Genomic DNA, 15,954 nt, shown 5'->3' with positions numbered 1-15,954 from the left:
ACACACACACACACTCTTGCCCTGCCTCCCTGAGTGTGAGAAAAACTCGATAAAACCTCATAAATCCATCTTCTATCAAGTTACTGTCTCCATCTGCACTCAGCAGACACCCAAACTCGCCGCCTCTGCACTCTTTACTCTTCGAGGTCGTGACAGACTGACTGCAGATGTTGTGCGGAGGTTTTAGAGTCTCATTGTGTTGATCTGTTGTCTGCAGTGTGTCGCTACGCCTGCCATAGGAAGTGCTGCACCAAGATGACCACCAAGTGCAGTAAAAAGGTAGGAGGAGATTTTATTTATCTGAAGGTTTATGGTTTCCGGATGCTGTAATATCACTAGGGTGTTAAAACAAAACACTGGAAATGGATCAAAACATTTTTTAACATTTAAGCCTATTTGATTTCCTTTGTGTCTTTATGTTATTTAACTCACAACAAATAAATGTATGCCTGTCAAATGTTATGCAAATTGTGTTTAATTAGCATTTTTCATTTCCCTTTTGTTGTCATATGTATTCTGGAAACGGTTTACATTTGGAGAAATAGACATTTAGATACAAATGTAATCTCCTTGCTGCTGTTTTTTTAACAAAAGCTTTGTCCAGAAATACTTTTTATTGGTATCTTATAGGTGTAGGTGTAGGTGCATTCATCAGTAGCAAACTACTTGTTTTAAAGGGGACCTATCATGCAAAATGCACTTTTGTACGTCTTTTATACATGAATATGTGTCCCCGGTGTTCCAGGGAACTCACCAAGTGTCAGAAAACACAACCCTCTCTATTTTCCTCCATACCCAAATCTCTAAAAAAGGGGCTGCAACGGATCTGATCAAAACTGATCCAGATTTGAACACTGTCCTGACGTCAGGACAGTGGCGCTACGGCTATTGGGCCAACTCCACCAATCAGGAGGAGACAGCCACGGCCATTGCCGTTCGAAAGCGCTGGAGACGTTGTAGTACATATGCCAGGCCTCTAGATGGTGCTGTTCTCACAGAATCAGCCCTTGCAAAAACAGAGCTAAAAAATGTCAAATTGAGCAAAATGAGGCATGGCTAAAATGCATGATCTGTTTGGTATTTTGAAAAGAAAAAAGTATAAAAAATATGCCTTATATAGGTATGGTCCTACACTATATTATTATAATATAGCATGATAGGTCCACTTTAAAGCAAAACAAGTACCCTCAAAGGTTTTGCTGCTACAGGTTTACTTGGTCTGGTATGACTTGTAGCTTATAGTAGCCAATGTGGCACATTGTAGCATTGCATTAGTCTTTAAGCTACACACAGTGGTCTATCTGTAGTGTGACGTGTTTGTGTGTGTGTGTAGTACGATCCGGAGCTATCGTCCAGGCAGTACGGTGTGGAGTTGTCCCGTCTGACCAGCGAGGAGCGGACGGTGCCGCAGCTCGTGGAGAAACTCATCAACTACATCGAGATGCACGGCCTCTACACCGAGGGCATCTACAGGAAGTCAGGCTCCACCAATAAGATCAAAGAGCTGCGTCTGGGGCTGGACACAGGTCAGACTGACACCAACAACTTTATTACACATAGCCTACATGTGTATCATCCATGTTTTCTAATAATTAATTATGACTTTTTGTTCATTCACTTAGTTATTCTACTGCTGAAATATTAGCTAACTTGAGGATTGAAAGAGTAAAAGCTGATTTTGCGACAAAAGTCCTCAACAATTTCTATACTATACTTGAATATAATCTGTTCTTCTTCAACTACTACCACTATTACTACATTTTCCTCTTCTACTCCTACTACTACTACTATGACCACTCTTCTGGTACTACTGTTTCTTCTTATTCTTGTTCTTTTACCACAACTACTACAGTCACTAGCATTTCATTCTTATTTTTATTATACAACATCTACTACTAGGTATTTTTCTACTAGTTATACTGTACCGTAAATACGTCACATAAAGTTAATTTGCCTGAACGTGTCTGTGTTTGACCAGATGTGAACGTTGTGAACCTGGACGACTACAACATCCACGTCATTGCCAGCGTTCTCAAACAGTGGCTGCGTGACCTGCCCAGCCCTCTCATGACCTTCGAACTGTACGAGGAGTTCCTCCGGGCCATGGGTACGTTTATAATCAGTTATTTAGTGACTCCGTGTTGCTGTTTGTCTCTGCAGAGGCTCCTCCGGCTGAGAGTAAAATGTTACCTGGTCTGATGGTGTGTGTTTGATTTATTTCCAGGCCAGTCAGATCGGCGGGAGGTGATAACAGGAGTGTATTCTGTGATTGACCAGCTCAGCAGGACTCACCTCAGCACGCTGGAGCGCCTCATCTTCCATCTGGTCAGGTAAGTGAAGAGATAAAAAATACAGCATGTTTAAGGAAGAGCTTTTGGTTTTGATGCTCCACAGATCTGGAATAAACGTGCCAAACACCTGTCTGCCCAAACACTGAGTTATTTTAAAGAGGACCTATTATGCTTTTTGGGGTTATCCCTTCCCTGTAGTGCATTATGTAGATTGTGTGCATGTAAATGGTCTGCTAAGGCATGTTTGGACTCCTTTGTTTACTTCCGTAACATAGTGACATCTCTCTGTCACAATCACACTTTTATTGACTAGCGCTCCAACACATTGTACGTGATAGGCTAAGGGGCGGGACATGTCTAAGCGGTCGACCAATCACAACAGAACCGGCCAGCTAACCAATCAGAACAGACAGGGCTCTGGTTTCAGACAGAGGGTGAAAAGAGGTGCTGCAGCACAGGAAGTATGAGAAAAATAAAGAGCTTTGTGAACATTAAAGCATGGAGACATGTCACAGTACAGACACTAAATACTGATATCAACCTGAAAATGATCATAATAGCAAAATGTCTGAGCTGTGGTTCATAGATCTTCTTTCATTTGTTTTTCTCTCACTTGTCAAACACTGGATTAGCTTTCTTGTCACATGCTGCTCTGCCTTTTGTGTGTTTTGTGTGTCATGCTCTGTTTACGTCCACATCAGGATTAACAGGATTACACTGTGGTGTGTTTCAGGATTGCCCTGCAGGAGGACACGAACAGGATGTCGGCCAACGCCCTCGCCATCGTGTTCGCTCCCTGCATCCTCCGCTGCCCCGACACCATCGACCCGCTGCAGAGCGTCCAGGACATCAGCAAAACCACAGCGTACGTCCTCCAGCATCCTCTGTTGTTTCCTGTTATAACTCTTTGGCTCACAGAATCAGTATCCAAATAAGTTAATTGTATATAAGTATATTGATCACTTTTGAAAAGCATATTGAAAAAAAAGCTGGCAAAAGTCAGGACATACACATAGAATAGGGAAATTAAGATAAAGATATGTACAATTTAACTTTTTATATAGAGATAGGATAGACAAGGGCTTGTAAACAAAATAATTGCCTGCAACAGAAAGAAATATGAATTAAAATATTGTACTCGTAGGAAATGTCTCACTTAATTTCATCTCTATTTCTTAAAGGTTGAGGTATTTTGTTTTTGTTTTCCACCTCCATGACTTCTTATCGGTCTCACAGTTAAAGTGTGTTGCAACAAGAGATTAAACACAAAGTGTAAACCACAATTAAAAGTCCAGGCAGTGATGTGGAAACACATGTTGTGATGGTTTAATGTTACCACCAACCCTTTATTGTAGGGACAAAGTTTGAGAATAGTCAATAACTTAATACTCCTTATATCACTTTAATGTTGCAGCTGGTAAAAGTGTAGCTCATTTGAACTCCTTTGTATACTTTATCTGCTGGGTAGCTCATGCATTTCAAAGTCAAAGTTTAAATTTATCGCCAAAAATCTTATCTGGCAACCAATTCATAAACTAATAAAGGCTTTACTAGTTACGATATTCAATGGTATAACCCTGATTTATTTCATTTGAAAAAAGCCAGCAGTCCCTAAAGAAATGTAAACACACAATTAGTAATTAACAAAAACCTGGTCCAATCATATCCTCTATTCTACTTGTATTTAATCATGTCTATTTTTTTTTTTTTGTTACCAACTTTGTATTAAATGTTCCTCTCACCTTCACAAGATGACACAAATATAAATTATATAAATGTAAAATATAGAAAAACAAAATAAGGGCAGGGATACCCTTCCCCGTGTAACCATCCTTTTCAGTCATCAGTACGTCATGAAACTAAGACCTCATTTACACGGGAACGCAAACGAAACGCAAACGAACCGAATTCGATATCAAAAAAGTCTTCCGTTCACACGCAATCGGCTCAAGAAACATGTCCGTTCACACGAGACCGCTCGACACGCTGGAGACGCTGTAGTACATATGCCGGGCCTGTAAGTGGCGCTGTACCTCCGCCACAAAATATACCAAAAGCAGCGAAGAAGACCCCCGAGCATGGTTGCCATGGTTGCCCTTCTGTTTATTCTCCGTGGTGGATGTAGCAACATGTAGTTCATGTAGTTCTCCATGTCCACTTGTTGCTGATGGTTGTGGTAGAGGAGCTGTAGATGTTGCACTAACATCTGTAGCATGGTCAGTAGCAGTAGCAGTAGCTACTGACCATGCTACAGCAGTGAGCAGCAGAGGTGGGGAGAGGCGGGGCTATGGCTTCATCGTTATCAGGAAATGATCGTATAGGGCGTACACACGGAGCCGTTTGACCCCCCAGAGCGATCCGTCCGCAGATCTATCCCCCTTGGGACCCGTTATCGTTTTAAGGGTCTGTTTCCGTGGTTCCGTTGCGGCCTCGTGTGAACTAACGGGCTATACGAAAGAGAAAAGTAGCGGATACAACCCGTTTCGTTCCCGTGTAAACGGCACCTAAGAATCAGAATCAGAAACAGGTTTATTACCAGGTAGGTTGACACGTACGAGGAATTTGACTGTGTCGTGGTGCATACATAAAAGTAAAACTAACATTTAAAACACAGAAAGAGAACTAGAAAAATATAAAAAATACTAAAATATAACAGTATACAAATGGAATGGAATAAAAAGGTATAAAATATGGAATAAAAATCGGCAGTAAAAAATATATTGTTGAAGATGTTGTATGTATCCATTGTGTTACGAGGACATTAAGAGAAGAACGATCGTTCAGCAATGTTTGGGAGACATAGTTTCTGAATCCTGTTCTAATCTAAATGGATCTGTTCCCCTGTAGGTGTGTGGAGCTGATCATCAACGAGCAGATGAGCAAGTACAGAGCTCGTCTGAAGGACATCAGCAGTCTGGAGTTTGCAGAAAGCAAAGCCAAGAGCAGACTGACCCACATCAGGAGGTCCATGGTAAGACCAGACTACTGTCAACAGCCCTTTAAGCTCATAAACCAAGTTACAAAACATGTTCATGGAAAGAAATCCTCACTGCGTGGCATCGACATGGATGTTTTTCCAACTCGTTCCTCTCACTCATCATTTAAATGGCGACTCAGCAGTTTTTCAGCTCCACAAGCAGCTGGCATGGTTTTCACACAGCCATGGCATTCATACATCTCATACATTCGTTTTTTGCTACACAAGCACAAGGGGATTTCAATTTGAAATATGTACACAGCGGGACACTTTGCATGCAAAAAAAAGAGCTCTAGGAATATTATCTTACATAGAAATGACTCATTGAGGTTTCACATATTCAACAGTCCTCCCTTTTATATCAATATTTGTTGAGTTATAGTTTTTTATTGCGTGTTCCAACTCTTGTCTTCTAACTTACTTCAAAGTCACAGCAGGTATTACCAACTTTGAATATGTAAAAGTTAATGGTGCTCAGTTTGGACGTTTAAATGAATACATCTTAATAAATAAGCAAAAGAATGAGACAAAGTAACAGGCAAAGAAAACAGAAAAACAGCTGGGGTTCTTTACTTCTTTACTTCTAACACATTTGAACTGTATATAATTATGTAAAAAGGAAAACCAAACTAAATGTAGCTGTTGTGCAAAACAGCAAATCAGTGACTTTTTAAACATTATTTAACTTCCAATCTTAAGATTTCAACCAAATTCAGGATCTTTCAATGGTATTTTATTATAGCACTGAACTAATATGTATGCATTTACATGTAAACACCACATAGTGAACAAAGAAAAAACTCTTCCCAACCAAATTTAGCTCAGTTTGAATCAAAATATCTCGACATCTTTTGACCCACACTTACTTTATTACCCTCACCGCTCCCTAACCCTAATCTGTCCTTCCTTCCTTCCTTCCTTCCTTCCTTCCTTCCTTCCTTCCTTCCTTCCCCACCCCTCCTTCCAGAAACCCATACTAATTGCTGTTAGGTTTTTGAGCATAGCCCGCACGTCCACCCCGGTATGTATGCCCCTCTCACTCCATGTGTCCAACAACGCCATCACCACTGTCCTGTCCGTCAGTCTGATCCGTCCCACACCGTCTCCACTCATATCGCCTTTCACTGTCACTGTCCCCGTCACGTCCGTCTGTAGCTATAGAGCTTCTTTCCTCTAAAATAATTACTGCTTGTTATTTAATGTTTGTGCTTCACTTAAAGGTCCCCTATTATACTGTTTTCCATCAATATATTATAGGTCTCAGATATATACAAAACATGTCTCTGAAGTGTTTGGCTCCAAACTCCAAACAGATCATTGCAGCATCCCATAATCCCCTCTGTTTCAGCCCTGTTTCAAAAGTGCTGATTCTCTGTCTGTTACTTCAGATGAAAATACGGAGCCCCTCCCCACGCCCCTCTGAGAGATATTTGGTTACAAATAACAAAATGGTGCTCTAGGAGGAGATTCAGGTGATAAGGTGGGGGGGGTTACCTTGGTTGGTGATTGGCTAATGGTTACACAAGCCAAAACATCGTTATGACATCATAAAGTGGCCAAAATCTGATCAGCTCATTTTCAGACAGGTTTTTATATAAATGGATCAGGACAAAAAGAGAGAGAATCTTTTCTCCTGAAACTTTCAGAGTCTCTTTACACAGAGGGGACACATGTTGATGTAGAAGAGACATGAACAAGTGGATTTTGCATAATAGGTGACCTTTAATGTAATACTGCCGGCAGATTTTTAAGTAAAAGTAGGAAATATAAATAATTTCTTACTATTTCTGTTGTTAGATGATGTCTGCTTTGACCTTAATTAGTTTTCTTGCTTGATAATCAGGGATACAGAGCACTGAACTATGACTCGAGTTCAGTTAACTTCACACTTTTATGACATTTTTAGACATTGGTCATTGTTGAATGAATGTAACTGATACATTATTTAATTATTTACTATTAAAATTGTTTTGGGCTTTCACATCAAACTAGTGGACATGGCTTTGCACAAAGGATGCCATCTGTTTGTGCCGGGGTTTATTACATTAATTTCAATTTAGTCCCCAAAAAAACTGAGTCTGCAGGTTCAGAACTTCACTTATGTTGCTAGATTGTCAGACTTGGTTTGAACTTCACGTTTTGTTTAACATAAAATTGACTAAAGTTGCTTTTCAGCTTCTAAGCAACTTGTGTGTGAGAGCAGCTGGGATCTGATTAGCAGCTAACACTAGCTAACAATAAGTCAAATAGATTCTTATGAAGCCACTTTTAAACAGAACAGCTAGAGGCGGATTAAGCATCTGCTAACACTGTTGAGTTGACTTCACACTAAGATATGGCTCAAAATCTTGCTCTGTTTTTTGAGTATAATTAATTATAATAAGAGTTTCCATTGTGGTGTTGTTGCTTTGTCTGCTAAGTCTCTGTGGTTAGCAAACCAAGCTAACTACCTAGCTTTTTGCTAGAAGCATCCCATTCAATGTTATCAAACTCGCACTACTCTTCATGTGGGATAAATGAGGCCTATTATTTCATGTTTCTGACTATAATTGATTGAAATTAGTCAATTACTGTATATTTTTACAGTTTCCCGACACGGTTCAGTTTGTAGAACTTCTGTAACTGAAGGTATCTCTATGTCAAAGTTACGGCCCGTCCACACAGCGGCGTGCGTTGAAGCTTCAACGCTTCTGCCCATTCGCTTTGAATGGGGTGACGTCACGTTTCTCCGAACTGCATTGTGGGAGCGAAGCGTAGCTTCAAAAGCGTGGCTCGCTGCAAAAGTTGAGCAATGTTCAACTTTTGAAGCTTCGGCGGAAGCGTCAGCCAATCGAATCATATGCCAGTACAAGCTTTAGCCAATCAAACCGCGTGCTTGTGTGTCCGGGGCGGGAGATTCATGTGATTGGTTGTTGGTCGAGTTTCAGCCCCCCCCCCCGCCGGCAAGCTTCAACGCACGCCGCTGTGTGAGAGAGCAGCACTTGCTCTTTGCTTTTTGTTTCTGCTTTTCAACTTATTATCAAGCAGCCTAGCGCAGCGAATTTGCATATATGTGTGTGTCTGCAGCAGAGGTGTGTTTGTGTGTGTTTGTGTAGCTGACCTCATAGTTTTTAGCCGTGTCTTCGTGAACTGATTGTCAATATGTGTAGTCGCTATTTGTTCAAGACATCCAACCGTGTCGATAGAGTCCGCTGTCTGTGCTCCATCGCTGTCAATGTCAACAGAGAACTGATTATTGATATTATTCATTATGATTATTCATTATTATGCCCTTATACAGCCTCCACTAACATGCTCTGTGATTTCTGTGTGAACTTGCAGTGCAAAGGCCGCGTTCGGCAAAGCAGCACCAACACGCTGTCGCCGCCTCTCAGCCCTAAAGTGCCCCCAGTGGTGGTGGATGGAGAGAGTGATGGAAGTGGAGGAGGAGGAGGAGGAGGAGGAGGAGGAGGAGGAGGAGGAGGAGGAGGAGAAGAAGGAGGAGGAGAAGGAGAAAGAGGAGAAGGAGGAGAAGGAGAAGGAGCAGAGGAAGCAGCAGAGGCCGGGCTGAGTGATCAGCAGCAGATGGCGATGCAGCAGGAAGAGAGGATCCTCACCGAGCAGATCGAGAGCCTGCAGAAAGAAAAGTATGACGCCCCTCTGGTTCATCTTTAACAAAGCCTAGCAGATGTCATTGGATGTGCTTGGTTTCATATGTCACATAAAGTTTGTGCAAGAATTAGGAAATCACATCGATGGTATACACTGGAAAAAATGCTGCTCCAAAAACGAGTTAAAAAATATAAATAATAATAATAAGTTGTAATGTAATGAAAACAAGTTGTTTTTGCTTGTAATAAGTCAAACAAATCTGCCAAAAGAAGTGTACAATTGCTTGTTAAAAAATGTTGAAATAAGATGCGATATTAGATCAAGGAGATCTTGAAATTAACTGGGAAACAAATAGGAAATGTTTCAGGCACATTTATCTTATTTCAAGTTTCATACTCACACTGAGTAACAGTGAGTAACAGTGAAGGTTAACAGGACATAGCACCTTTAACCAGGGTTCGAGTTATAAACTGAGCTCACACACACACGAACACACACACACACACACACACGAACACACACACACACACACACACACACACACACACACACACACATGAACACACACACACACACACACACACGCGAACACACACACACACACACGAACACACACACGCACACACACACGCACACACACACACACACACACACACACACACACAGCAGCAGCCCTAAACAAGATTAGGAATTGTTATTTAAGAGAACATGTGACTTTTAAGTTAGCTGGAAATACTTCTAAAGCAAGTTTCAAAGTGTGATGATTGAAAAGTAAGTATCAAGTAAACAATGTCATCAAAAACGTTTCTTGTTGGTAAGTCACTCTGCACTCAACATTGCTTACAAAACCCATTAAAAGAACTAAGAAGATGCTTCAAACAATCCACTGTTCCAGGTAAACTAGTAGCTGTGTTTATTTATTGAGCGTCATTATTAAGCAATCTGTTACATTGATCCCTTCAGGGACACACAAACACAGCATGGTATCTCTTATCAGGACAACATTGACCTTTGTATATTTTTAGTAGCAGGGATTTAAGGTCAGTTAAAATAGCAAATAAACACCCTTAAGTTTAGTTGTAAATAAAATGATTTAGATAAGCTTGTAACCTGGCTCTTGTGTGTGTGTGTGTGCAGGGAGGAGCTGACGTATGAGATGTTGATCCTGGAGCCGCGGACGTCTGATGATGAAACTCCTGAATCTGAAGCCTCCATCGGCACAGCAGACAGCTCGGAGAACATCACCATGGAGACGGAAGGAGCCACATCAGACCCCTTTGGTGTGTGTGTGTGTGTGTGTGTGTGTGTGTGTGTGTGTGTGTGTGTGTGTGTGTGTGTGTGTGTGTGTGTGTGTGTGTGTGTGTGTGTGTGTGTGTGTGTGTGTGTGTGTGTGTGTGTGTGTGTGTGTGTGTGTGTGTGTGTGTGTGTGTGTGTGTGTGTGTGTGTGTGTGTGTGTGTGTGTGTGTGTGTGTGTGTGTCCGCCCCCCCACTAATTACTCAAAAAATAAAACACAAATAGATTTTAAATATATACAATGTACCAGCTGCTATTAAAGGGCCATGTTTTCTGATTTCTTAATCTTTTACCCTTCTTGGTCACATTTTCACTTTTGAATTGGCGCTTTATCAGGTGACCCATGACACTTTACAGAGGTAAAAAAAAATGATAAAAAGTCACATTTCAATAGACATGTATCACAAGGACACAGCAATAATCACACATTAAAAGCTGGTCTGAAAGGTGAGATGTAGTCAGTGTTTTCAAGGTGGCGAGGTTAGTGCAGTTTCTGATTTGTTGTGGTAATGAGTTCCAGATTGTAACCCTCTCTGCTCTCTCTCCGCAGAACGTGGCCCTTATCACGGCAGAAAGTCGGAGTCAAAAAGCCGCCGAGCTTTACGCCGTCAGCCCGACTCCCAGGACTCAGCAGACTCCATCTCCACCGTCTCCTCCTACCACCCGTCCTCCTCTCTGTCCTCCAACGCCTCCGGCTCGCCCTCCCCTCACTACCGCTTCCGCTCCTCCTCCTCCGGGCCCCTGCTCTCCTCCTGTGGGCTGGGGGCCCCGTTGGCAGAAGCCGACGGAGGCCAAGGAGCCGCGAAGAGCCGCCACCGGATCCGTCTGAGTCGCAGCTCACCTCGGGAACCCTCGGGGGGGATAAGGAGGGACTCTGACTTCGGCTCGGGGCCACAGCAGCTGGTTCTGTACGGCAGCAACGAGTTCATGGTGTGAAGACAAGGAGGGGAGGAGCCGCTGAGGTTACAAGTGTAGGAAATGAGGAAGGGGAGGGAGAGGCCGGGGTTTAACGAGGCAAGATATGTGCTCAGTATCGCCTCCTAATGCTTCCTCTTCTTTTTAAGAGTCAGAACAGGAAGTTGTGGGGATAAAAAAGGACTGGAAATATGTAAAAGAGGGACAAAAAGACAGGGGATGATTCATAAAATCTGGAACCGAGTGAAGACATGTCTCGGTCCGAGGAAAGAGACGATTGAGGAAAAACCCACACCTGCAAAAGCCAAATCTTACAGAGCCCCATCTTAATTTGTTAGCATGTGGGCAGGTGGAGAAAGCCACCCAGAAGAGATGTAGCCATACTGACTGACCTGGCGGACGCTCTGTCTGTAACCAGCGCCAAGTTAGTCTGCTTTTCACGTTTACACAGAACACACAGAGGCTGCATGCATCTCCATCATCACTTTCTCCTCCGTCAGTTTGAAGAGACTGTACAGAAATATGTTACATTATTATTATTATTATTATTATTATTATTATTATTATTAAAGAGGAAAAATATGTACATAGAAAAAAACTCCAATGCTGCTCCTTGGTTGTTCATTGTTTAATATTTCTACTTCCTGTTTTCTATTTGACAAAGTGAAGTGTCAGGAATTCAGGTTCCACTTTTGTTTCTGTGCTGGGTGTTTTGCTCGGTTTACCGTCATTTGAGTACTTTTTTCTTTCTCTTTTCCTGTTACACAATGAACAGAGCCAGCGTTGGGTGTCCTCGGGTCGTACTCTGGAGAAATAATAATAGAAGGAAAGGCTGTGTGTGTGCGCTCACAGAGATACGAGTCTGGTGGTGTCACGTTTACTTTACCGGATGTGTCAAATGTCAATCAGCCATAAGTGTATTGTATCTGCGAGCCTTCTGTTTCCCCTTCTGTTTTACTCAGAAACATCAGTGTTACTACGTCAGGACTTGAATTTTTGTTGTATACATCTATATAAATATATATATTATTGCTGTATTATAGGTGTTGTTATTGATATCAAAGATGTCATTTTTTTGTTGTCAATATTGTCTATTTTTGCTCAGATGAAAGCCATTTTTTCTTCCCTGTGTGTGTGTGTGTGTGTGTGTGTGTGTGTGTGTGTGTGTGTGGTGTGTGTGTGTGTGTGTGTGTGTGTGTGTGTGTGTGTGTGTGTGTGTGTGTGTGTGTGTGTGTGTGTGTGTGTGTGTGTGTGTGTGTGTGTGTGTGTGTGTGTGTGTGTGTGTGTGTGTGTGTGTGTGTGTGTGTGTGTGTGTGTGTGTGTGTGTGTGTGTGTGTGTGTGTGTGTGTGTGTGTGTGTGTGTGTGTGTGTGTGTGTGTGTGTGTGTGTGTGTGTGTGTGTCCACTTTGTGTAGTCTTCATTACACACACATACACAGTGTAACATGTTGACTTGCTAAGGTGAAAATGACTTTAGGTGACACTATCTCAGACTTATGAAATCTTTAATAAGTCTAAGAATCATTGCACGCTTTCATACCGTCCATGATGTCCTCCGAGCCACCCAGAATACTCTTCTTCTTCTTCTCTTTCTGTTTCTACTACTTCTTCCTCTTCTTCTTCCTCCATCCTATTCTCTCGCCGCTCTGGCTGTGAAAAGTAGCATTATTTACTCTTACTCTTGCCTGTTAACCAGACACAAACAAGTAGCAACTAACTCAGACCGTCCCCGTCTTTCTGCATATTCTAACAGTGTAATATTCCTTTTTTTGGGGCATACTCAGTAGCTTAACAGCAAAGATGTCTCCGTACTTTAGCTGCAATATCTCTCCTTGCTTGCAGCGTCTGTGATTCGATGCTTTTGAGCAGCATTTGCTCGGATCTCACAACACAGTCAGTGTTAAACAACTTCTCCTTGAAGCTGGACGTCTCTTTGAAGACCGTGCTGATCTCCGTTTTAATGCAAGTGTGTTGTCTTTTTACAACATAAAACTGTAGACCTGTAAAGATAGAAAAAAAAAACAGTTTCAGAGGTGAGCTGAAAGGACAGTTCCAAATATCTTTGAGCTGATATTTAATGGGATGGAAACATGTCCAGGCTGTTAATATGGCAACAACAAAAAAAAGTGAATGTACCTGTCACTGGAAAGCATGCTCTGCTTTCTCTGGTTGTTTTTGTTCCTCTTTTATACACAGTGTATGTACTATTTATGATCATGCTTTTGGGATGTACATTGGTTTAAAAGAATCTGTTATAAAAGGTGTTATAAAAGGATATATTATCCTGTGTACGGTTCATTATCTACTATTAATCATGGCAACATTTTAACAGGCCGCACTAGGTCTGTCATGTTTGTGCTACGAAGTGAGAAACAAAAAAAAGAAAAGCGCTGTGTCTCTCTGTCTGCGCCACTCTGGACACGGTTATGTATAAGGTGCAATTTGTGTTATATTTCTTTTTTTTAATGATACAAACATGTTTATGGTTGTAAGAAAAAAAGACTTCATCTGCTTATTAAAAAAGCAAAACTGCAGCCAAACACGAGTTGAGTTATATTTTGTCTCATGGATGTTATTTCCCTTTTCAACACTTATATTTTCACACGTTTGTGTTCCTTTCCAGTATAAGATATAGTTAAAGGCAGGGTTTGAGTTATGTGGGAGCCAATGGGAGCTGAGCTCCCATAAGGAGGGGTCTGAGCTCCCATAAGGAGAGGTCTGAGCTCCCACGGACGCAGTGAAATCATACATCTGTGGGGGTCGCTAATACATTACCAACAACCATTATTTTAATCACAAATAATGCATGTGTCAATGTAATGAGTATTATTTACGTTAACGAGGTAAATAGGCTAAAAGAAAAACATGTTTTCCAAAAGAACTACGCATCTCTTGAATGATACTTGATAATATGCCTGCGCTGCACCTCCAAGGTGCGCAATCTATGCCTGTGAGCGTGCTGCGCGAGCCGAGATGATGTACCTTTTCATATTTAAGTTTGTAGCAAGTACAGGGTGTGTGTGTGTGTGTGTGTGTGTGTGTGTGTGTGTGTGTGTGTGTGTGTGTGTGTGTGTGTGTGTGTGTGTGTGTGTGTGTGTGTGTGTGTGTGTGTGTGTGTGTGTGTGTGTGTGTGTGTGTGTGTGTGTGTGTGTGTGTGTGTGTGTGGTGTGTGTGTGTGGTGTGTGTGGTGTGTGTGTGTGTGTGTGTGTGTGTGTGTGTGTGTGTGTGTGTGTGTGTGTGTGTGTGTGTGTGTGTGTGTGTGTGTGTGTGTGTGTGTGCGCGCGCGCGCTCAGTTTATAACTCGAACCCTGGTTAAAGGTGCTATGTCCTGTTAACCTTCACTGTTACTCACAGTGTGGGTATGCTTGACGTCTGAAGAAAAATGTGCATTCCTTGGTTGGAAAGACAATGACAAAAACAAGTGAGACAATAGGTGAGTATAGTGAAAATATTGAACTAGTAGATCAACTTTCTCAGTTCATTTTTAACATTAATACATTACTTACATTAAGACAATTATATTTTGTCTAACAAGTTTGCCGAATGTTTGAATATGCAAATTGCCCATTATATAATGCTTTTTTGAGCTAGATTTGGGATATATCTATTGGTTCTTTCGACTAGTCTAAGACAAGTACAAAAAAAAGAAGCAAAATAGACAACTTCAAAATCGACAGTTCACTAGTTTGTAGTGACTTTTCTGGTGAAATGTGGCATTTCTTCACGTGTTACTGCCACCAACAGGAAGGTGTGTTCATTGCAACACTGTAAACCTTAAAGAGGCCCTATAATGCTTTTTCCCTTTCCTGTAGTGTGTCATTTAGGTTTTTGTTCTGCAAAGGCTAAAATTCCTCCAAAGGGAGTTCCTTTCAGACACTCAAAATACAAATATGAACCTGAAAAAGAGCATAATATGTCTTCTTTAAATAGGCCTCATTCAATACTGGACATTAAACTCAACATCCAGTTTAGCCCTTTTTTCCTAGCACATCTTTTTAAGAGCATAATCTTTTTAAGACATATATTTCACAGGCTTGAATAATCAAGTGATTTATTGTTGGTTTATTCCGTTTAGGGACCTTAGCAATCATTAGTATTACTCGTATCACTCGTCTTACCATCGCAGGTCAAATCGTTTCCTGTCAGAATGAGGATTAGTCATAAAGTAATTCGCCCTCAGGGAACACAGCTGGGTGTATCATGTCATCGGATACAATGGATTTGAATACTGGATATTATGTAAATGCTTGGTGTGGCACTCTTTTGTTCTGATGGTATTTATATCTAATGTGGTATCAGTTTTGTTTCTCTAGAAACTGGGTGCCGTTTTACTATCGATTTTTAGGATATATACTATTTTGAGCAACTTTTTAAAACGTTTTTTTATGGCTGACTTTTAATATCAGAGCCAGTTGGTTTGATTTGTATTTTACAGTGAACGTATACATGTATTTATAATTATAGTGATTTATAGATCTATTGATTTATGGAGAACGTAAAGTTAACATAAGATAAACCTTTATTGGTCCTATAGTAGGGATATCCAGGAAGCAACCTCTTAATATGACCTCTTACGTTATGTATTTATTTGTATATTGACTATTATTATATTAATTGAATACAACATCTTAAATATTTGTATTGTTGTGTTTTTATTCTATCGCATGTTCGTTGTTTAATTGTTTTATTTTAAAATATACATAAGTTGCATTTGTCTTTCTTCATAAAGGGTGAAAAGTGAAACTAAACGAGCAGCAGGGAAGTTTCCACCATCACGTGAAATTAGGTTTTGTTTTGCAAATATGCGACCAGCCTATTGACATGCGATCAGATAATAAAACACACACTCATACACACTGCCCAACTATGTAGCTGACAGGACGGATG

The 15,954-nt window shown here is 41.1% G+C and overlaps 1 protein-coding gene across 1 annotated transcript in view; it reads left to right on the top strand.

Annotated features, from left to right (window-relative positions):
• LOC117497287 (unconventional myosin-IXAb-like) overlaps window positions 1-11,089 on the top strand; it is a 148,748-nt gene extending 137,659 nt beyond the window's left edge. The window contains 9 exon segments of the mRNA XM_034149234.1: window positions 218-279; window positions 1,334-1,526; window positions 1,979-2,107; window positions 2,225-2,330; window positions 3,025-3,156; window positions 5,139-5,262; window positions 8,590-8,894; window positions 9,997-10,139; window positions 10,704-11,089. Of these exon segments, the coding sequence (XP_034005125.1) occupies window positions 218-279; window positions 1,334-1,526; window positions 1,979-2,107; window positions 2,225-2,330; window positions 3,025-3,156; window positions 5,139-5,262; window positions 8,590-8,894; window positions 9,997-10,139; window positions 10,704-11,089 (1,580 nt within the window).
• The last annotated feature ends 4,865 nt before the right edge of the window (window positions 11,090-15,954 follow it).

This window comes from Trematomus bernacchii, unplaced genomic scaffold (genome assembly GCF_902827165.1).
Source record: "Trematomus bernacchii unplaced genomic scaffold, fTreBer1.1, whole genome shotgun sequence".
Taxonomy (NCBI): domain Eukaryota; kingdom Metazoa; phylum Chordata; class Actinopteri; order Perciformes; family Nototheniidae; genus Trematomus; species Trematomus bernacchii.
Note: the sequence above shows the minus strand (reverse complement) of the source record. Positions and strands in the feature narration are given on the sequence as shown.